Source organism: Borostomias antarcticus (genome assembly GCF_949987555.1).
Source record: "Borostomias antarcticus genome assembly, chromosome: 23".
Classification (NCBI taxonomy): Eukaryota; Metazoa; Chordata; class Actinopteri; order Stomiiformes; family Stomiidae; genus Borostomias; species Borostomias antarcticus.
The window spans coordinates 3,935,010-3,947,744 of record NC_140256.1 but is presented as its reverse complement, the minus strand read 5'-3'; the positions used below and the strand labels follow the sequence as shown (position 1 = coordinate 3,947,744).

General features: G+C 44.2%; 1 protein-coding gene across 1 annotated transcript; it reads right to left on the bottom strand.

The window, feature by feature from the left end:
* Positions 1 to 104: 104 nt before the first annotated feature.
* On the bottom strand, positions 105 to 8,946 carry pik3ip1 (phosphoinositide-3-kinase interacting protein 1; the record flags this gene model as incomplete). The annotated part of the gene is made up of 6 exons (XM_084457425.1): positions 105 to 1,679; positions 3,450 to 3,528; positions 3,640 to 3,831; positions 5,638 to 5,754; positions 6,288 to 6,401; positions 8,865 to 8,946. The coding sequence occupies 6 exons, from the start codon at positions 8,944 to 8,946 to the stop codon at positions 1,451 to 1,453; spliced, it is 813 nt and encodes a 270-aa protein (XP_084313551.1). The 3' UTR covers positions 105 to 1,450.
* Between the last annotated feature and the right edge of the window lie 3,789 nt (positions 8,947 to 12,735).

Genomic DNA, 12,735 nt, shown 5'->3' with positions numbered 1-12,735 from the left:
AAAATCAAAGAACAACAATTATCAAAAAGCTTATCAGTGATGTAGATCCAGTAACTATTGAATGTAATAACCACATAAAGACCATTTGGAGTGATATAAGACTGCTTTAGCAGAACAAAGAGAGGTTACATTTCATCCCAACAAAATAGCTTGTGTTGTAGTTGGTGACTAGGACGTGGTGACTGACATTTTTTTCCCACAGAGATTTACTCTGGTATTTCTTTCATCATCCAACTGATACTCATTGTTATTTGAACAGTTTATAACTGAATCTTTGCTGAATAGATGTTTATTCCCTCAACTTGTCCTAAAATATGGTTCACATAATCCAGTGGGTTAAATTGAATCTAAAGCTCCAGGCTTGAAGATTTCACAGGCTGTTAGCTCTGTTCTGCTCAGGCATCATTCAGGCTCTATCCGGTTCATACTGGATCCAGACTGCTCTGGACTATGTGATGGCAGTGCTGTGTTTAGTCCTGAGGACAGACAAGCTGTCTCAGGTTTATATAGAGGTCTCAGTTTTCCTGGAATCAGAGGGTCTGCCGGTGTCGGCCATTGCATTGGCCCCTGTCTCACAGCCTAATATGAGTTTAACACAGAGATCATCACAGAGAAAACGAGTAACTACATTCCAATGCATCGTGATAAAGACACTTCTTCACCTTCAGGGTGGCAGGCGTTTCCTTGTCTTTTATCTTGACTTGTTTTTATTAATAAGTCCTCATTCCAGTCCTAATGCCATTTCGATACAGCTCACTCGTTGCTCTGAATGAGTAATTTATACATCTGTTCCAACACTGTCTTTCTAATACAAAAGAGTTAATGTGTACTGTACTGTATGTTCCCTGTCCTCTACCATATCAGCATTGGCACAGCCAAGGGTCTGGAAGTCACGTAATATACTGGAACACACTGTCCACACCTCTGAGCACATTCTCAAAAGAATCAGAACACAAAAAAGGCTATGAACATTCCCCTTTTTCAAAGACTAGCGCTCTGAAATCACAAGCCATTATGACATAACAGTAATTGACGCATATCCCATTCACTCTATTCACACTACGCTGCTTCAATAGGGAGTTGGCTCATGATCATGCTTCCTTGGATAACAAATGTGCACCGGGTATATGCTACTCTCGTTTCAAACACGTGTCTCAGTGTGCTTTGCCGACACGCACGTTTAGACACACCCCTCTCGATGTCTACCACACGGGGAGTGTAATTCTCCTCATCTTCCTCCATTTACTTGTCACATGTTCCCCTGTTTGTGACACTCGTGTCACAACCAGGGAAGTAAGGACACTTGAGTTCAGGCCTGCTCCACTCCTTCTCGCAGGTCGGCCTATAGGACAGAGGTTATTTGGGGCGGAGAGAGGGGGAAGGGGGGGGCGTGTCTATATCCTCCGCTTTGTATTCACGGTCCCGTTCTGTGGACCTGTCGGACCGGGGCTCACGCTCCGGGGGTCCCGGCCTGCTGCTGGCCCATCAGGGGGCCGCCCCCCCCCTCCTCCTCCTCCGTCCCCTCCTGGGCGGGTGTGCGCTCGCCGGGCATGATGACCACGGTGTTCTCGTCCGCCAGCTCGCAGGCGGGGTTGGAGAAGGCCGACAGCGGGAGCGTGATGCGGTGCATCTCTCGCTCGTAGACGCGCTGCTCGTGTTTCTTCTTCAGGTCCTGACCCCTGCGGGGGAAGCAGCGGCACACACACACACACACTCGTCAGACACAGAACAGTGTGTGTGTGTGTGGAGGGGGGGGTTATGATGGAAGACAGTGGTTTAGGCTTTATACTAGTTTGTATAACAATAAACAGCTATACCTCTAGAAATGTACAGTGGTAGTTCTAGCGTGCACCTCTGTATACTGTAGTAGTGAGATTGTCTTTTATGAACCTCCAGTTATACCCTGATATAAGTGCCAACCATGTCAGATTATGATTTCTAGTCCAGCTACTAATGACACAATGGGGCAGCGGCCAGTGCTGAGTCAGCTTTCACTGGACAAGGGTATTTTTTAACAGCAGACATTCATTAAGTCCAGCAGTGACAGAGCCAGTTAGCGGTGCGCCCACTCTCTGGCACAGGCCGTGAGAGGAGGGGTGTCGACAGGGGGGTAGGTGGCAGCAGGCATGCTACTGATGGAGGGTAGCCGGTCGAGGGCATGATGACGGAGGGGGGTCTGAGGTCTGCTGAAGCAGATACAGGACAGGGAAACATGCCACATTCGTGAAACTGAGGCCTTTTCCTGTCTGATATGTCACTCTGTACAACTCTGCTTCGCTCCACTACACCCAGCATCAACACAGGTTCTCTGCATGTCCTTATCTTGACAAGCCAGAATGATAAACGCTGTTTGCTTTTCATTATCAGGATATATATTGTATGTGTTATTTGAAGTTATTTCATTCTTATCTTTTATGCAGATTTCTCTCAACTCAACACACAAATCCTTCAAGTGGATTAGGAGCACATTGGTTGTGTGCTGCATGTTTACTCCACAAGTTGTCCTATCGGGATGATGTCACTCTCTTCTGAGAGCAGGTCTGAACCTCTTATTCGCTGCTGCATTCAGTAATAACGAGCCCCTTAGAATACAGTACCACTGATAGGCCCGGCTAATCAGATCTGACAGCCACACACACATTTCCAAGGGCTTAAGAGGGCATCTGGTGCTCTGCCAAAGGGTATCAAAGCCCCCGGGCATTATGGGGGCAGTCTTTCTCTCTCTCTCCCTCTCTTTCTCTCTCTCTCTCTCTCTCTCTCTCTCTCTCTCTCTCTCTCTCTCTCTCTCCCTCCCTCTCTCTCCCTCTCTCCCTGCTTCACTACTGCAGTGAATTTACCATCTTCCCCACACGTCCCCCAAGGCCAAACTTCAGATGCGGACTCTTAAAATAGCAAAGCTGCAGGATCTTTCCTTCCTGCTTCCCTTTTCCGTTTCTATGTTGTTGTTTTTGCAGGACAGGCAAGGGATGGGCCTCATCACATGAGGGTGGAAACGGCCCATTAAGAGGATGGGTAGGGATTGCAGCTGTTGCCCTCTGCTTCCCAGACTAGTAGCACTCCGTGTCCACGCACATGCGAGGCACACACACACACACACACCCTCCCACACACACACACACACCCTCCCACACCCGGCTGACATTCCGCTTCAGAGATTCAAACTATCCAAGCTGCCTGGTAAGCATCATGGGCACAGCGTTAGTAGGCTGTGCCAAGCTTGTGATTACTGCCTCACTAAGAAGAAATATGTTTTGATGTTCTATTTCTGTCTCACTTGTGTAGCAGGCATCTGTAGCTCATGTAGGTCTAACGATAGCTAACAAGTGTGCTGCCTTTGAAGACAAAACATTTTGGGGCGACAGGAGCACCAGAAGAACTCAAACCACATAAAGCTAGTTGTTGTTACTACAGTATGTTGTTACACTGGTTGGACCTGTTGTCATACTGACCTCTTGTAGAAGTAGCCGAAGGTGATTCCCACACCCAGAAGGATGATGATCCCCATCATAAGGATGCCCAGGACATTGCCTGAATGGAAGAGGAAACTGTTGTTCAATCATACTAGACTCCCAGAAACGGTGTGGGTTATTATTATTAGGACCAGCTCTCCCAGCATGGCCGGGTGAGATCAGGACTTACCCATGGTGCCCAGGTCCTTATTGTGCTTTGGTTTGGTGTGTACCCGCTGGCTGATGCCCATGATGGTCTGCACCGGAGCACCCTCTCCCTGAGCCGGAGGGGGCTTGGCTGGCTCAAAGCTCCTGGTCTGGGGGTCGGTGGCCGCCGCAGGGAGGGAGTCGGCCTTCGCTGTCACGGTGGGCGCTGATTGGTCTGCAAAGAGAGAGAGAGGAGGGGATAATGAACGTCCAGCGTGCTGACTGTGTCTTGACTTTCATTCCTCAGTTCAGCTCATTGGATAAAAGCTAAATGTTATTTATCCCAGATGAACAATAACATGGAGCATGTTAGCAACAACATCAACCGCTAATCCATGTTAGCATTCTATGAGTGTACTGGTCATATTTCATTGTATTGTATTGGCTTATATCATACTGAGCAAAATAAAGGTTGATGATGATGATATTTAAGTTTGAGTGCTAAAAACTGACGTCATATCATAGTCATTGTTGATCATATGGTTAAAACTGATTTGGTTTTCTTCTCGGAGTGGCATTTTACAGAGGAGAGAGGAGTAAAGGTGAGATGAGGATGATACTGATAAACTGCTAGATGATGGATTATATATTACATTTCCAGTTTGGGAACCTTTCAATGTCTAACTGAGTAGTTAAGACTGGGATGAGGAACTGACTGGCACTGATAAGATATTGTAAGGACAAGCGATTACAAGGATTCCAATGTACCTGTACCCGTACGTGTTATACATGGCAAATAAACGTTCTATTCTAATCTATTCTATTTTAAAGAAAGGAACAGACCACAAGGTTTTGTCAATGTTTTGTCTAAGGCCAATAAGAGTAAATTTAGCACAAGGCCAGAAACACAGAGGGCACTGGGAATAGGCTATTCTCATTTGTAGTAGTTAAATCAAAATCTATTGAAAAGAAAAAGTAGAGCCATTTAATTGCCAAATGGGGCAGTAGAGCACGTGATCCCTCAGTCACGTTTAGGGGGCTGCAGAAGTCACATCTGCTCTTAAGCTCAACTGAGGAACTGGGCCCAACCCCCTCTAAAGAAAAGTTGTTTACTGACTCTGTTGGAGTTAAAGGGCGTGGGTCAGAGCCAGCAGTAACCAATTACGCGCTGTCTCCATGGGAAGAGTGTGACTCTGTACCAATGAGTTGAGTTAGAGGGCGAGGCCTACACCTCTGGCAGCTGCCGCACAAGACACTGCAAAACCCCCGCCGTCCGCAGGTACCATAGAAACTATAGCAGCGAGACTTGTTATTGTTTGACTCGATCTACCCTCGCACACTATAAGTTACTAGAGGTCGAACCTCGGGAAAATCTGGTGGATTAAATCTGACCAACTGACCAACTGACCTCTCTCAGCACCGCACGCCTGGGAATAAGGGAAGCCCAGCAGTCTTATCAAAACATGTGGAAATCATTTTGGTTTTATTTGGAAAATAGCCTGAGAAAACATCCATTCTGTTAACTGTTGAGGGACCATGTCCAGACTGGGATACACATTCACCAGCCAATAGAGACCCATGGGATGGTGTTTGAAAGCTCAGTAAATAGTAACAGTAAATAGCATGGTGATCTAGCAGGCTACAAAACTAGCCACAGCATATGGTGCTTAGAGTGCATTTTCTTCAGACCAGTAGCACAGCCTCTCACTTCAGTGTGAATAACATTTACATGGTGAGAATTTACTCTCAAAATATTTACAGAGCATGATGCGATCACAAAGCTAACAGTGACATCATTTCCTAAGGGTAGCCAACATATCAGTTGAGATCTAACGATAGCAGTCCTCAGGGATGGTTTGCACTGTCAGGACTGGAGCATCAAGTAGTGAATAGTGACTAGACATCCTGTTTCCTGTACATTAATGTGTTTTTTCATGTGCCTGATACATACAGCATATCATGAAATGAATCCTCAAGTGTACTGTGTGTAATGGATGCTTTTCCAATCTCAGTGACTGAGAAGTTGAGTATCAAATAGTACCTTTGCAGTCGTCAACGGCGCAGGGTTGTCTCTGGACCTCCCCCTCTGGACCAGTAACGTAGCACCAGGGTTGCAGCGACGCGTCTGGGTTGCGACAGTAGTTGTGGTCCCCAACACCTACAGAGAATCAAAACAAATAAATGCTATTATCTGTCAGGTACTGGGGCACCATAGCCATGGAAAACACTGCCTGGGCTGTCCTGGTGTCTGGATGAAACGCCAGAATCATTCATAATTTATATGACTTCATGTATGGTAGAATAGACAAGAGGAAGCCATGAACAAAGAAAATTAGTATCATTATGGATACAATTTTTTTTTTAAAGAAAAGAAAAGTAAGATAGATGAAATATAAACTTTACTCTTTATGATGTGTGTATGTACAGTTTATGAATATGCAATATCCTACAGTAGTTATTAAAATGCTAGTAAGTCCCAGAGAGACTTTAGGAAATGACTAACCTCAGAAAAACATGTGTCTCCTAACAGGCATGTTTACAGTGACAGCAGACATGACATTTCTGAGACTAGTTTGCACAACACAGCAGATATGCAGACAGACAACTCAGGGCTTCATGGGTTTCAAAATACAACCATCAATCAACAACATCAATTTCATAGAATATTGCAAGCAATGCGAAATGTGTTACCAGTTTCAGAGTCTGCGTGGCTTTTGATATCATAGTCCCTGGTTGCGTTGATCCAGTTCAGACAGGTTTGCCCTGTGGAGGAGAGCTGTTGCTCCCCTCTGTATTCCACACAGCCTGAGAATACAGGATAAGAGAGGAACCATAATCATTATACTGTACATGGCCTGTACATGATTAAGAATAGAATAGGTCATCTAATAGTCAACAAATAAAGAATTACATTGAGTTTAATGTTTTTTTTTAATCATTAATAATAAACAGCCTACTACCAATTGTTACGATTAATGAATCATCAAATCCAAATAACAAACTTAAATGTAAATCTGCTATTTGAAGGCAATGAATGAATGGTGGATTAAGTTTTTAGTAAACAGTCTAGCCTATTTTAATAGTTATAAGCTATAATATTGTATAAACCTTTCAGTGCATAACATTTCAGCACATTTTAATAAATGAAACACAATGAAACTATATAATGCTGTTCGTTAACACAAAAGCATACAATTTTAACCAAATCGCATCACTGAAAGCACGTGAAAAACAGTGAACAAGTCATGTATCATATTACCTTTAGCATCTGATGTACCCTCAACAAATGCTACGCTCATCAAAATAAAGTGCAGAGAGAAAAACATCTTTGGGATGAAAACAAAAAAAAACATGAAAAGATAAAACATTTTCGAACAACAGAGGAGCCTATGCCGAATAGTTCAGTCAAACTGCTCCTCTCGCTTGAGTCGAGCCCTTGTTTTTGTTCCAAGCCGATCTCAGCTTTCTTGTAAACAGCCTGCGAGAGGAACTCCCCTTTGCAGTAGCACAGGCGCGCCAGTCTTCAAGGTCCTAGAGCCAAACGCGCTCCATCCCTCCATGGCTTCATCCCTCCATGGCTTCATCCCTCCATGGCTCCATCCCTCCATGGCTTCATCCCTCCATGGCTCCATCCCTCCATGGCTTCATCCCTCCATGGCTCCATCCACCAGAGAGGCTTGCGTGTGAAGGAAGGCCTGAGCATCTGTTGTGCCCAACAAGGGAATACAGAGGGAGAACAGATGAAGAGATGCAGCTCGCCGTCACTCATCTGTTTGAGGTCCCATATATTTCAGACATATTCAAGCATAGCCTACTCAATATCAGGACCAGGGTTACCATGACTAGATCTTTAACTAGCCTATCTAAATTATTCAAATGCTCCTTTTAAGTTACAGCATGAAATCCGAATCAATCACTTTTAAACGTCAAAATCTGTCTTTGCTGCAACATTAATAGGCTATAGAGATAATATTATCCCTAAAAACACCAATAACTTTAAATATCAACTGCGACATGGTGCAGGTCTCCAGTAATCATTATGCATCAACAGAGTTAGCCTGAAACGTTCAACCAGCAAAACATGTAGGCTATCTTTCTCTCATATAAAACAGCAGTTACATGAGGAAGATATTACTCATATGTGCTCGTAAATATATAGTATTTTGTGGACAGTAATCACCTTCAACAAAGGAGTGATAGCGGGAGAAAGGATGAAGAGAGATGACTATAGCCCCTAGACATTACTAACGATTAACGAACAATTAACCCAAGCACACAAGATCTGCATCACACAATCTGCATCTCAACAGTGACCAGTAGGGCCCTAGGCCTACTAAATCGGAAAACAAGTATGAAATAACTGTAATAAGACAATTAAATTCGTTTTCCAAATGTAATACTTCTCTCTTAACATGAATCATTATCGGTCACATACTACCTGTCACACATCTGTAGATTATCATTAGGGGCCCATGCAATTGAAAGGTTGTTGTTCCAAACTGATTTAACAGTATACATCTTCTAAGTTTCCACTGAGGACCTGTTTTGATGGGTATTTATCATAGAGATATTATAATATGATAGATCAATTCAGTAGTTCTCTGGCAGTATATTTGCATAATTATGATTACATTATTAGTAATATGATTACAATTCTGATTATTACAAAGCAAAGGGGACATGTGAGGCAAAAGTAATGGCAGAAAGAAGCCAGGGACAGTCTCAGGTCTCTTCTACCCCTGTTGTTGCCAGAACTAACTGGGCACAATGGAACACATTACTCAGAAATAACTGCCCCCACAGCAATGCCCTAATTTCACCAGCTTCCAACACTCTGAAAGTAGACAGTGCTGTGCCTCTCTGGAGTCTGATTTGCACCAAGTGACCAAGACTAATTCGCAGCTAAAAAAAACACAATCTGCATTGGTTTACTGTTCATGTTCCTGCATTTCACAGTAGAAAATGAATTATGCATTATATGTACAAATCATCCAAATCCATTAGCATTTTTTTATTGAGCATATTTCCATTTTTAACAATACTGCTGTCATCGATGGCTTTGCCCCCAAAATGAAGGAACATGCTTGACACAAACGCACACACACATGCACACACGTGCACACACACACACACACACACGCATGCACAGCTCTGTCATTCCTCTACACAACAGCCTCTCTCCTCAACTCCCCGCCCCCTCTAAATCCTGTTCACACTGGGTCTCAGTCATTGACCCATGTTGACGTGACGTCACTCACAGAGCAGGACTTTGCGGGGCCTTGAAGGGCCAGTGCTGCACCCTCTCTGGGTTCAGGCAGCTGGCTGCTTGGAGGTGAGAGGCCCCTATCATTGTTGGCTGACCCCAGCAGACAGAGAGGGCCCCAGGCCACTAGCAGCGCCTGACTCAGTCACTGTTCACTCTGACGCTTTGCAAACAAATGCCTGCCTGCTTTCAGGCAATTACCAATACAAACACTATCTACTCTCTGGTACTCTCTGTCCTCTTCTACAATGACTCGTTCTTTGTCCCCCATGCCAACACAAATAGACTCCCATTTTCTTTCCACAAAGGGGCTCTTTTTTTCTCCCTCAGATAGCTCGTGAACACCCACCTGCACAATCATATTCTCTCTCTGCTCTGCTCTCCCTGTTGTACCTCTGTGAGGTGACATAAAAATGATGTGTTGCAACACTGAAGTTTTACGTATCACTCTTTCCGTATCCACATACATGTTGTCGGCCTGTGTTCACTGGACAACTGGTCAGTTCACCTGGGGCCACACCCTCTCCGCTTCCTTATCACATGATATCAGCTGTTTAGACCTCAAGAGCTACCCTGTTTTAATGAAAGATTCAGGGGATAGGCTTGCCTTAATTGAAGCAGTTAATCAGTACAACCTACCTGTTCTCCGCAGATATATTAGGTTCTCAGTTTATATGGATTGCTGGAAGCATCTAAATATCTGAGTAGTAGTCTACTTATGTGTGCACCTCTATATCCAACCTGGTCTCACCCGGCAGACGCCAGAATTCGACGTTTGTCCATCGCCTCCAAACGTCATATATAGACGGCATCATACGTCGAATTCTGACGTCTGCCGGGTGAGACCAGGTTGGCTAGAGGGGATTAATATTTAAATTAAATATAATAAAAGATCGATAGGCCTACCTCCTCAGAAACCATGCTCACCAAGTCACCCCTGCCTTAACGATTATTTCCAGTCCTACTGTAGGCCCTCCAGGGCTACCTCAAAGCAAAAATATCTCTGTAATGCCCCCTGACAAATACTATTACACTTTAAAATAACACAGATACTATTTCAATAGGACACATCTTAACTGCATTTCTGGAGTCTAAATCACACAATCTGGCACAGGATTTGAAACACATTGCACAACTCTGGGTGGGACAGTCCCACTCACTCCTTTAAGCGCCTCTAATTCAGCACTTCTAGTGCTTCTTCAGATCTTCAATAAGATCTACAATCTTCCAGACTCCCTCTTAAATGTTGATCCTGCCGGTGCCCTTTCAGTTCAAAGGCTAAAATGTTTCCTTTCCCTCTAATAACCTTTCTGGTACAGAATAAAGCAAGAAGCAAAAAAGAAATGAAAAAGATCAAAATGTTTTCTTTAATACAAAACGGTGAATTACAAAGATTAAATGCAAAAGCGTTCCTACACTGAGGATTCCCTGAACCCCCACACCCCAAATGCTTTTTCACACAGTATAGCTGACGGCACTCTCTAGAACAAAGGGGCAGTCACAAACTGGTCTGTGCCTCCTCCCCCTTTTCTCCCATCAGACCATGCCATATCAAGCTTTGGAAAAACATGACCGTATCAAGTGTGTCCTATGCCCTCCTCCTTTACCCATATCAGACTGGCCCAGACTAGTCCATGTCTACCTCTTATTCAACTGACTCAGGGATAGCTGAAGTGTCAAGGGCAAACTCTGCCCCAGCAACAGCATAGGGCAAGAGATAACGTTTTCAGTGGCGTGTGTACTGTGTTTGTTAACAGGATTACGCAAAAACTACCAGACCGATTTTCATGCAACTTGGTGGGGGGGTGTAGCATGGGTCAATTTAGAACCCATTGAATTCTGGAGTGGATCTGAATCATGGGGCGGGTCCACGGGCCACCCAAACACGGACGGTCATTCACCTCCATTCATTTTTTGGACTAGGATTACGCAAAAACTACCAAACCGATATTCATGAAACTTGGTGGAGGGATGTAGCATGGGCCAACTTGAAACCCATTCAATTTTGGAGCAGGTCCAAATCACAGGCGGGACTTCGCCCATATCTCAACACAGAGGCGTGGACTGGATTTGGACTTGCATAGAGCTCTCAATCTAACGAATGCAGCAGTACCAAACATGTCCTGCTCGCACGCACGTCCGTGAGCACAGAGCCACAAAATGCGTTCATGGGCGGAGGTCTGTGCTCTCCGAGCACCATTTCTAGTTCAGAGATGGTTTTATTGACGCTGTTGGTCTTTCCACCTCTATGCTGATTGGCGAAGAAGCATGGTCAATCCTTCAGCCCTCAGCTCAACTATTTCCTTTACATACCAGCTTGAGGAGGTTTGACAGCATTGACTAGTAGTACAAGTATGTCAGTGGAAAAGCTGCTTCTTTGTTACATAATTATATTGTAAACAGCTTGAGAAAGCATTGTTGCCAAGCCTTGTTCCTTAGCACTGCCATGGCTAATAATTTCATTAGCTGGACACAGACGTAATGAAAGCCTAGAGGCTGTATCCAGGTAACCCGGGAGTCTCAGGGAATGACAACGTCTCTAATCAGGCCAGATGGTCAGCTTCCAGACTCAGTGAAAGCCTGGTCAAAGCACAGAAAACACATTTACCCCCCCGGAAATGCCCAACTTTCCTTCTCTTAATAATCTACTCACTGTTTCCACTGGAGAAGCATTTGGTAGTTAGGTCTTAAACAGATTATGGAAGAACACAAATGATAGAGAATGAGAAACATTTTTCATGTTCATTATGCTCAAAGGAAAAAAAACATTGCATGAGATTAGTGTGCTTTTATATGAAAGTAGTACAAAGTTCAGTCATCTTAATTCTTTGTTTTCAGAGCACCCCAACTCACATATTGTAAATGTGAGTAGCAGAGCATAGGAGTGACTGGACCTGTTTTATGGCTTCTGTTGTAATTTTCTGCAATAGCTTCCTGGAGCCCACACATCCAAATCCTCTAGGATTAAAAACATGCACTCTAGGCTCTGTATTTCTGAGATGTGTCTTAGGAAAAATGCAAAATGAGCCATCTGATGTCAGAGAACATGTTATGTAATTTAGGTGAGTGATACAAGTCTTGATTTATCCTTTTTTTTAAGTAGGATAAAAAAGCAGCAACTATTTCCTCAATAAAGCAGCAACTATTTCCTCAATAAAGAAAAACTTACAGTAAAAGTATTTTCCAATCAATTGGAGGTAATTCAATACATGAGCAGTAAAAACAAGCAAATAGGCTCAGAACAGTATTTAAAGAGTAGGATGAAAATAGTAGTAGGATGAATTGGAGTGCTAGACACACACATACAGTACGGCATTATAATGAGAACGTAACAAGGAGACAGCACAGAGACAAGGAGACAGCACAGAGACAAGAAGACAGCACAGAGACAAGGAGACGGCACAGAGACAAGAAGACAGCACAGAGACAAGGAGACAGCACAGAGACAAGGAGACAGCACAGAGACAAGGAGACAGCACAGAGACAAGGAGACAGCACAGAGACAAGGAGACGGCACAGAGACAAGGAGACGGCACAGAGACAAGGAGACAGCACAGAGACAAGGAGACAGCACAGAGACAAGGAGACGGCACAGAGACAAGGAGACAGCACAGAGACAAGGAGACAGCACAGAGACAAGGAGACGGCACAGAGACAAGGAGACGGCACAGAGACAAGGAGACGGCACAGAGACAAGGAGACGGCACAGAGACAAGGAGACAGCACAGAGAGGCTGACATGAGAAAAACACTCTTGAGAGTCATCTGTTCTTTGAGGTCAAACAATACATGTTGTCTAATGTTATCACTGCTCTTTGTGTGCTGCATCCTGTATTCATTCTGAGATAATGCAATCCTGTTTTCCAAGGGCAAGGAA